General features: G+C 28.2%; 1 protein-coding gene across 1 annotated transcript; it reads right to left on the minus strand.

Moving 5' to 3' along the window:
- Positions 1 to 8,279: 8,279 nt before the first annotated feature.
- On the minus strand, positions 8,280 to 10,880 carry LOC107446672 (BBSome complex member BBS4). Its single transcript, XM_016061383.3, has one exon. It carries the CDS (start codon positions 10,720 to 10,722, stop codon positions 9,247 to 9,249), a length of 1,476 nt encoding a protein of 491 aa, XP_015916869.2. The 5' UTR covers positions 10,723 to 10,880; the 3' UTR covers positions 8,280 to 9,246.

Consider the following 10,880-nt stretch of genomic DNA (forward strand, 5'->3'; position numbering starts at 1 on the left):
CAAGCTCTTTTTTAATAATAAACAAGCTTTTCCATACATGAGGTGCATATTATTTTTTTTTATATTCTTCAAATAAAGATAATTATTTAATGAAAAAATTACTGTTATTGCCATTTTAACGAGACTTTTTTTCAGAAACTAAACTGTTGTAATGGTTGGTTATAAACTACATATTGTAGCCTTAATATTATTTTGTTACCATTTTACTTTGATTGTAAGAAAGAAATATAATATAAGTATAATGTAAGTGATACATATAGTAAAAGACTTTTAAAAATAGTAATTAATTAATAATTTTTTTTAAAAAAGGAAGAAAATGACAGTCTGAAATAAAAGAAAAAATATGGGAGAAAAATTACAAAATTTCGTGCCCGAGACCGTGGGGATGGAAACGTGTTCCATAAATCGAAGAAAGTTTTATAAATATTAATTAAATGTAATTTAAAAGAAAACATGTAATTCAAAGCAAACATGTCTTTATAAATTAAAAAAATTGTTTTCTCCAATCTGTCGTAAGTATAAGGATTATTGAAACCTATACTTAAAGCATCAGAATATAATAAAAATTGCGAGTGACTAATACTTCTGCGGCTTAGAGTACAAAAAAATAATGTCCACAACAGATGATATGATCCATAATCCAACCATTCAAAGAAAACAGAAGAAAAAGAAAATCGAACTTTTGCAAGCAGTTTAACTCAAAATCTATCTATTAATAAATATAAAGGAAAACATTTCTCGGTAGTTGGCGCTATTTGCTGAACGTAATGAATGTTACGTAATGTACATAAAATTATTTACTTATTGCAATTATTTTTCAGGAAATTTAAAAAAAAAATTCCCAATAACATTTGATATTTTAACATTCGTTGTTTTTTTTTATTACATATTAATTTTAATAATAACACATTAACGAGTATTTAATTATACAATATTCCCTTTCTTTGTTTCCAAAAAATCAATGCGCATATTGAATGTTTTGTCACAAAACAGTAATAATAAAAGCAACAAAATATTATAAATTCTTATTTATAACCTTATAAGGAGCAAATGTCCCTCTCGATTTACATATACAGAGATGCCAACTTGCTCTGCTTAATGAGAATTTTTTTCTAATGGTAGCAAAATACACGTTTTAATGTTCGATTCTGGGTTTTTATAAATTTGATATAAAATTATTTTTTCCGTGATATTTAAAGTAAAATTATTTTGTGAAATTTTCGCTTGCTGCAATATATTTCGCATAAGAACGCGTACCCCCGCTAAACAGTTCTTCCTGGGGGTACGAGTACCACACTTTGGGAAACACTAATTTAAACAGTTGAATCAACTGTAAATGTGAAAGCCCAGAAGCTGCAACGATCCGATCAAAATAGATTATAAAAAAAATTGACGTTGTGAAGACGGTGATCATTTTAATCCAGTTTTAGTAGTAGTTCATTTAACATCATTTTAGTATTAAGCATAATTTTTGGTCGTTACAGATACATCTTAATTTATTAGATGTAATAAAGGGATATTATCCCAGGGAATGAATAAAATCATTTTAGGTGAAATTGATTTATTAAGTAAATATTAAATTGAATTATGGCCACATTCAAAAATATAAAAATAAAGAAGTAAAATAAAGTTAAATATAATAATAAAAATAGTATAATAAAAATAAAGTTCCTTAAAAGGATAAAAAAAAATCATTCTCTTCATATCAAGAATTTCTGCTAAGATTTTTGTAACCGTCAATCCCTCATAATCAATATTAAAATAAAAAATAATTTGGTGAAAGCGAATAGCCAAAAAGACGGTGAGAATTAGTATAACCATGCAACTGAAACATTTTTGTGATAAGAAATAAAGAGTTGTAAATAGATTTTTTTTTCCGATTTTGTGGCGACAGTGAATTAATGAATCTTACATTAGTATTGAAATAAAAAGTTGGGAGTTACATTGATTGTATATTTGTATAGATATACATTGATAAAATATTTAATATTAGTTTTTTATAAATTGTAATAAAAATTAGATAATAGGAAAATTCAGATAAGAATGATCAAAAAAATAAGTTTCAGAAATTTTAAAAGCACAAACGTATATAAATAATAACATCATTTATATATAAAAATCGAGGTATACCTCAATTTTTTCGTAAGGGTTGTTCCGTTCAACAATAAAATTTACAAAACTCGCTTTTTGTGCTATACATGAATCATTAAAATAACTTTTTTCATGAAAGGAGGGAGGAAAGAGAGACTACTTTATATATAAAAAAAGAAAATTTTATAGTGAAGTAGTTCGATATACATATTTGATTTCAACGAGTTAAAAAATGTATAGAACTATTAATTACAGTAACTGATGCCGCCATCTATTGTGGCTTATAGAAAGTAAATGCTCATGATTTACTTTCATAACAAAAAATGGAACTTATATAGGCGCTTTTAGAAAATGCACACTTTTGAAAATATGCATCTAAGAGTATTGAGTTCAAATATTATTTATTTACTTTTCAAATGAAGAAATTAAGAAGTATGAGTTCTTAATTGCTATGATGAGAATGGGAAAATGTCGCAAAAATTGTCATGACGCTAGATGTGGGAGGAGGCGAAAAGGTCCAGATGTGTAACAATACAGCATCGCTTTTTTTTAAAATTTCGAGTGGTTTATCTTCTATATCAGGGGTTTCCAACTGGCGCCCCGGGTGCCGCATCCGGTCCGCGAACCCTTTTTTTGTGGCTCGCGAACTAAAATATATTACTTGTCATTTTTTTGCACACAATTTTCGTAAAAAATCTATATGGGTTTAAAATACTTTTCTTGTTAATAAAAACCTAATTTATTCGTTTCTGTGAAATTTAACATACCAACTGTGCAAAAAATTTTTTTTCTCAAGTTTTGCATCCAAGAAAATATTTATTCAAATACAAAAATAATAGTGTATGTTGCTCTTTTTTATAAATATAATTTAGCATGTGCGTATCAGAAATTTTCTCGAAGAAATTATCCGATTTAACTTTTTGAAACCCCTCATTTTCGACTAAAATATTTTCACACACATTTGTATATTTTAAATTTAAAATGTAACTATCCATTCTCTGGTGGTTGCAGCAGACAAACCTCAATTTTCTTATTGGATATTTTGTGCGCTACTATGTAAGTTTTAATACCAACCTTTTTAAAGTTATATATCTTAACAATTAGATATCTGTTGCACATTAATTGTTTATTACATAGGTGCACATTAAAGTTATTGTAGCCCGAATTTTTAGTATATATTTAATATTTTTAAAAATATTATTAATAATAATTAAATTTTTTAAAAAATCTATTTCTTATTTTAATTTGTAATGCAATACTTTTGTTCTGTACAACTTGATAAAAATCTGACAGTAATATTTAATGTTCCTTCAAACATAAAAGAATCCTACATAAAATTATGATAAAGTTGCGGCCCGCCATTTAATTTGTGGTTTTAATTGCGGCCCCCGGCCTCATGTAAGTTGGAAATCCCTGCTCTATATTATGTCTCTGATTTTCACTGCCTGTCTAAATTCATCTTCCGAAAAAATATAATGAAATAAATTCATTTGTGAAGTAGTGTAGTGCTGCCATCTGTTAACGAATGAGATAATTGATTTTAGAACTGGAGTAATGGAGTGAGGGAATTTTTTTTTGGTTGCAAATAAAATTTTAGAAAAAATATTTATAAAAGTGTTACAATGCAAATTTATAAAACTGTAGACAACTGACAATATTTTCTTTTTTTTATGGCTTTTAGCTTATTGTAGTAGTCGGTAGCTTGTTGAGATAAGTATCATCATAGAATATATTTTATTCAGTTAATATACATAAAAGAAATTGCAATAATTTGAATAATTTAAGTAAAAAATTACAGTTCTTTTAATGCTTTATGGAAATTATATTGTTTTCATATTTTAAAAAAGTAAGAAAAACTAATCTAAAAAATAAATTTTGATATAATGAAGTGATTTAATTTATTTATCGATGCAATAAACTTTTGTTTCCCCACGTATACAACATCTTAAAAATAGGAACATTTTTACCTGACGCTAATGCAAGTTTTTTTTACTTGAAAAAGAATTAAATCATATTTACGAAATTTGATAAAAAGAAAAAAAAACCTCCAATATAACACTTTCGCAGAAACTAAAATTCAAAACAGTTTTTTGTGACACTATTACAGATATATGTATTAAATACTTGTACTTTATTTATCATGTAAATTTTTTTATTGATTTATTTCGTAATGTACATCATCATATATAGAAATGGGCTATTCTACAGTTAAAGTTAAGTAGGATGTGAATACAAAGTTTTCATTGTTTATTTTATGTAATTAAAACGTTATTTATAAATAAAGGTTATTTCTTACTGATATACATATATATATGTCAGAAGGAGATAACCCCCAAACTTATAACTACGCCACTGCCAGTAGGGTAAATAAACTTAGGTGTGTGTGTGTGTGCCACCCCGGCAAAATTTATAAGTGGCCTGTATCTTAGATTTACCACAAAAAATTAAAATCTGGTTAGCCACTCATATCTATAAGAAATATTGTTTTTCCTGTATATGTTATACACAATATATTAAGAGGAAACACACATTCACTGTGCTCTTGTGTGAGCTATATTAAACTAACTATACTAGTTTTAAATACTGGAAAATAATAAGGAATAGCTTCAAATAATGTTATAGTAAATGAAATAGTATAGTATAGCTGTACTATCATCTTCAAATATCCCATAGATTGCACTTTGAGATGTCAGAATGTTTTAAAAGACAAAAATAAGAAATAAAATTCCCAGCATTTTCCCAGTTTGTAAGGAAACATTCAAAATTCCTTGCATTTTCCTTGTTATTTTAGATGATTTTTAAATTTCCTGCATTTTCCAGGTTTTCCTTGTGGAGTAGCAACACGGATAAATGAAATAAAAACACTGTAGTGCAGTAGCAATAATAATCAGTAAATTTAATTTATGAGAATGAAAATCATGATTTTGGAGAAAAGGCGCAATTTAGAAAGGGTACTAAATCTAAACATTGTCAGCAACTACAGTGAAATGAAATGTATTTTAATACCAGAAAATAACTGAACTTTTAAGGTAAAGTAACGTCGCCTTCGAATGAGGCGTATCTAGCTAATGAGGCGAATGGGGCTAATCGTAAGCTCAAAATTAGGTCATTTGTTATAGACGATGTGGTTCTAAAATAAAATATATTATAAAGTAGCTGCTTTGGCTCATGGGATAGAGCATCAAATCCCAGCGGTGACTGGTTGATATGAATTCTGCTCCTGGCTTGCACCTACTACAGTGCTGACATAAAATATCACCCATGGTAGACGGATCATGGGTTAGAAACCCCTTGCCGACAGGCTAGCCATGGGAGGTTTTCATAGTTTTCCTTTACATGCAATGCAAATGTGGGTTGTTTCCACCAAAAGTCCTCCACAAAACCACAAAGGCTAGTTTGTCCCAATATTTGATCCATAATTTCCTTTGCTTTCTTGGTTGGGTTCAAATTACAAAGGTACAGAGTTGAATATTGATAGTTGTAAAATCAGAATTGGATTGGCTCTTCAATGCTGGTTATAAAATATATTATAATGAGTTATTTTCTTGTATTATAACTCAATATTATAATTATAATATTTTATACCATATCTTAAAATAATTATACTTAAAGTTCAGTTAGGGGCTATTACTATTTATAAAGGGAATCAAAAAATTATTTCATAAAGAAAAAAATGTTTTTATTTTAACTCTCTAGGGTAATTTTTAATGGGGTGCATCATCCGTGACACAGGAATGCTATATATGCCACTGATCATGCCCGATTTTTACAATTAAACTGCAATATTAGCTCACCATCAAATGCACATAAATAAAATCTATTGTTTTAATCATGTCACATGTTCTAAAATACTTTCTTCAACAATGAAAAAATTCATAGGCATTTTCATAATTATGGATGGAGTAAAGTTTTAACTCCAACTTTCCAGTTAGTGTCTGCTCACAGCATTTTGGTCTAAACCACAAATATTCATCATGCAATTATTTGAAATATTAATTAAATCTCTTTAAAAATTAAAAATATTAGCTGCATTATTTTTAAGAATGTTTTCAAAAATAAGTGTGAGAATATTTATTTTAATTTGGAATAATTATCTGAAATAATTTTGCATGCAATGATGGCATGTTAAGATGTTCTTTATTAAAAAAGTTTAAGCTTTTATGATTATATATCTTAAATTTTTATAATATGATAAAAATATTTTTTAACATTTAGCTTGTAAGATAATAATCCATAATTTCAATCTTTTGATAATTTCAAAACATTATTTATAGAACAAAATGCAAGTATGAATCAAGAGCATTTGTTTGAGAAATACAGTCAATGATGTGGAAGGGAAAGCTTGAATCAAGCTCAACCCTAAGGAAAGCTTGAACCCAAATGAATAGGGAAATTCATAGAATAAAAAACATAATTTTTTTTCTTCTTCTTGGAAACAATTGATATTAAATTTTTAAAATTGTTTTAATGATTACAACAATAAAATACTAGCAAGTTTTGAACTTGAACTCCCTCAAAATTTGAAAGAAAAGCATGCAGAGCTGAAAGAATTGGAGATTTTTTTATGATAATTTTATTCATGAACTGCCAACTAGCCCTATGAAAGTGTTGTCATAATTTAATGCAAATTTCTACCCATAATAAAAAGATTATTGAAAATATTGAGCACACTTCCTTTTGAAATATGTTCTGCCAAGAAAAGTTTCTTGTTTTTATTGAGGGTCAGAAGACGTTTGAGGAACAAAATAAGTGTAGACAGACTGGCGAGATTAGGTTTAGTATCTTTCATACGTCACTTATTATGAGGTTTTTAGCAAAATGGCTTTGTCTAACAGAAGAATTTTACTGTAAATTTGTTTTGATTTTTAAATTAGTTTCATCAAATAAATTGTTGCTAAGCTTTAAACATCTTCAAAATCATAAATTGTGTAATTTATGTTGAAAAATTTTCATACTTAAATTGTAATTTATTTATTCCTAAATATCTCCGGCTTAGTAGATTAAAATTTTTTGGAGTCCCCAAAATGAAATACTGGGATATACAAAATCATAATTAATAAACTAATGGCAATTTAATCTTAGAAGTAGTAAATGATCAACAGGAATTAAAAAGTAGTATTCATTGCTTTAGATTTTCATTCCAAAATTATTTTAAAAATTTTAATAAATAATTCTGAACCTTTAAAAATCTAAATTAGAAATTAGTATCACATCGTTCAGTTAACTGATTAGCCATTTGATCACCTTCGATTTTTCACCGGCTGACCAGCAAACATGGAAAAAAATATATTGTTGACGGATCATGAGATCAGACATCTAAATGTGTGAAAAAAACTTTTGAAAAGTAAGAAGTACTTAAAGCTAAAGCAAGTGAAAAGTACAAGCACAAATTAAAAGTATATTTTACAGAAAAATATGAATAACTTACATTGAAATGTATAAAAAAGAAATTAAATTTGACTTCAATTCAAGAATTTTNAGACAGACTGGCGAGATTAGGTTTAGTATCTTTCATACGTCACTTATTACGAGGTTTTTAGCAAAATGGCTTTGTCTAACAGAAGAATTTTATTGCAAATTTGTTTTAATTTTTAAATTAGTTTCATCAAATAAATTGTTGCTTAGCTTTAAACATCTTCAAAATCATAAATTGTGTAATTTATGTTGAAAAATTTTCATGCTTAAATTGTAATTTATTTATTCCTAAATATCTCCGGCTTAATTGTTTAAAATTTTTTAGAGTCCCCAAAATGAAATACTGAGATATACAAAATCATAATTAATAAACTAATGGCAATTTAATCTTAGAAGTAGTAAATGATCAACAGGAATTAAAAAGTAGTATTCATGAGGATAGTATCATTGCTTTAGATTTTCATCCCAAAATTATTTAAAAAATTTTAATAAATAATTCTGAACCTTTAAAAATCTAAATTAGTATCACATCGTTCAGTTAACTGATTAGCCATTTGATCACCTTCGATTTTTCACCGGCTGACCAGCAAACATGGAAAAAAATATATTGTTGACGGATCATGAGATCAGACATCTAAATGTGTGAAAAAAACTTTTGAAAAGTAAGAAGTACTTAAAGCTAAAGCAAGTGAAAAGTACAAGCACAAATTAAAAGTATATTTTACAGAAAAATATGAATAACTTACATTGAAATGTATAAAAAAGAAATTAAATTTGACTTCAATTCAAGAATTTTATTTCAATTTTCCTAACCTTAGCAGCCTCACACTTAATTGTCCTAAAAGATTTTTTAAATCAACAATTCTTTTATATCTTAGATCATCATATCCCTTTTTGAACTTTTGATTGTAATTTAAATGCAACTTAAATGACAAAATCAATAAAACAAATAAGAAATAAAATTAATAAACAGAATATTCAATAAAAAAACAATAATTAATTCTATTTAAAAAGCTTTGTAGTAGCTATAGTTTGTCTACGGTAAGAAACACCTCCTGCCAGAAAGTCTGCTATGGAAACAAGAATAGCACATTTCAGAGACGGTAGCTTCTCTTCAGTCTAGGGCTAACACAATAGCCCCAAGAAAAAGATTCCCTTTCTCTCCCCGACCCCAGCCAAAACCTGTCCTAAACAGTGACTCCACTCCCCTACTTGAAATAGTTATACCTCATTATCATAGTCACCCCCTCAGGTTCAGATGAATGGCTAAAGGAGTTCTTACTTTAGACAAACTATAGATATTACTATTGCAAACATTGATGGTGTAGCTGTGTTGCCATCAGTATCAGGGAAAAATTTTGAGCATAAAATTATTATAAAAAAAGTAACTATAAGAATGAAAAAAAAAACGGTCTTTCATAACTGGCAACATTACTTTTTCTGCATGAAATCATGTATAAAAAAAAAAGTATTAATTGTCAAAATTTGCCAAATACTAGCACTAATATATTTAACTTTTTAGTACTTGTAACAGAATAAAAGTTACTACCATGAATGATTAAATGTGATATCATTTAAAGATTAATAATACATAGTTATTTTATAAGATCCTATAGAAGATCACTTTATTATATTTATTGCACGATTTTCACTTGTAATTGATTGAATAATATAATATCTATTTTAAAGTTTATGTTTTAACACGTGATTATATGTTATGCAAGATTCTAATAAATGAAATTACACTAATACTTCTTTGCTTTCATTAGAATTTGAAGAGTCTTGCCCAGAAATTCCACTGGAGTAGCTTTCATCGATATAAGTATTACTATCATCTTTTTGTGGAAGAAAGTGAAATGGTTTAATTTTTAATAGATCAGCCATATTTTCAGCTAGAAAAGTAACTTGTTTAAGTTTTAATTTTTCATTTTCAAAAGAATATTCACAACAACGCTTTTTAAAGTCTTGCATCATTTCAATAGATTTTTCTTTCTCATCCATTTCATATAACAACAAGGCATAATTTAATGAAATAGCAGGATCAACTGAATCCAGCTTTAAAGCTTGCTCATAGGCTTGTGAAGAGTTTTTAAAATCTTGTAAATATTTCAGCGATACAGCTAAGAGCATGAAAAGATGACCACTGTGAGAATTAAGATTCATCGCAGCACTTAGAAAATGAAAAGCAGATGCATATTGTTGCATTGTAAGATGAATCAGTCCTAAATTTTGTAGAATTTGCCAACTAAAAGGGGCAAGATAAGTTGCTCTTTTTAAACAGCTAATAGCTGCTACATATTTCTTTTTTCCGAAAAAACACATTCCGATATTATTCCAGAGGGCAGGACTTTCTGGAATTTTAGAAACAGCAATGCGATATTTAGATAGGGCTACTTCATAATCATTATGATTTTGAATAATGCTACCAGCAGCTAATATAGCTGGAACACATGACGGGTCGAAAGCCATGGCTGTACCTAATTTTTCAAATGCTTTTTGATACATACCGCACTGAAGATATAGTAAACCAAGTTTAGAAGCCAATTCAGGATTTTCAGGGGAATTTTCTACTGCTTTACGATAGGTAGATATAGCTGCTTTAATGTCACCTTCGAGAATATGAAGCTGGCCTAGAGCTATAAAAGTGTCATCATGTGGACGGAGTTGCAAAGCTTGTCTGAAATAATCTAAGGCTTGTTTATTGTTCTGAAGTTGCATGTAACAAATTCCAAGATTATGACAAAGTTCCCAGTCTTTACAATTCATTCGTGCTGCTTCTTCATAGACATCAATTGCATTTTTATGCCTTCCAAGAAGAAATAATGAGCGTGCAACTTGCTTCAAGTTTTCAGCTGATGTATTAAGTATGGAGCACGTCTGAAATAATTCTAAAGACTCTTGAATTCTGCCTTCATGACGTAGTATTAAGGCTTGGACGTAAAGGGCATATTCACACATTCCTTGCGTTTCATCTAATTGTTCTTTTATAATAAGTTTGCAAGTTTCATATTCTTTTCGAGTAAAATGTAAATGGATTAACCAATTCCGTCTTTCTAGAGTGGGCAAATCAGGAGCTTTTCGTACCAAACCTTTTTTACTACCATGCAAAGGTTTATCAGTTTCAACAACAACTAGTTTTGTTTGTTCAGCAGAAATATGATCAGATTTATTTACAGCGTTTTCGGAGCTCCGATTTTGAGAAACAGATTCATCCATTTCCGCTAAAAATTCAAATTGTAACAATTCAAAAGTAGTTAAAGATTTAAACTATGCGCACAAGGAAAAACTTAGTAGTAAACCAGATAAACAGTCAACAACTAGATTACCATGGTTACCATCTCATAACAAAAAGCTCAAGTTCTGATGTGAACAAA

This window comes from Parasteatoda tepidariorum, chromosome X1 (assembly GCF_043381705.1).
Source record: "Parasteatoda tepidariorum isolate YZ-2023 chromosome X1, CAS_Ptep_4.0, whole genome shotgun sequence".
NCBI lineage: Eukaryota > Metazoa > Arthropoda > Arachnida > Araneae > Theridiidae > Parasteatoda > Parasteatoda tepidariorum.

Coding starts and splice junctions, on each gene's coding strand:
- LOC107446672 (XM_016061383.3), bottom strand. CDS start 10,722: ATGGATGAATCTGTTTCTCAAAATCGGAGCTCCGAAAACGCTGTAAAT.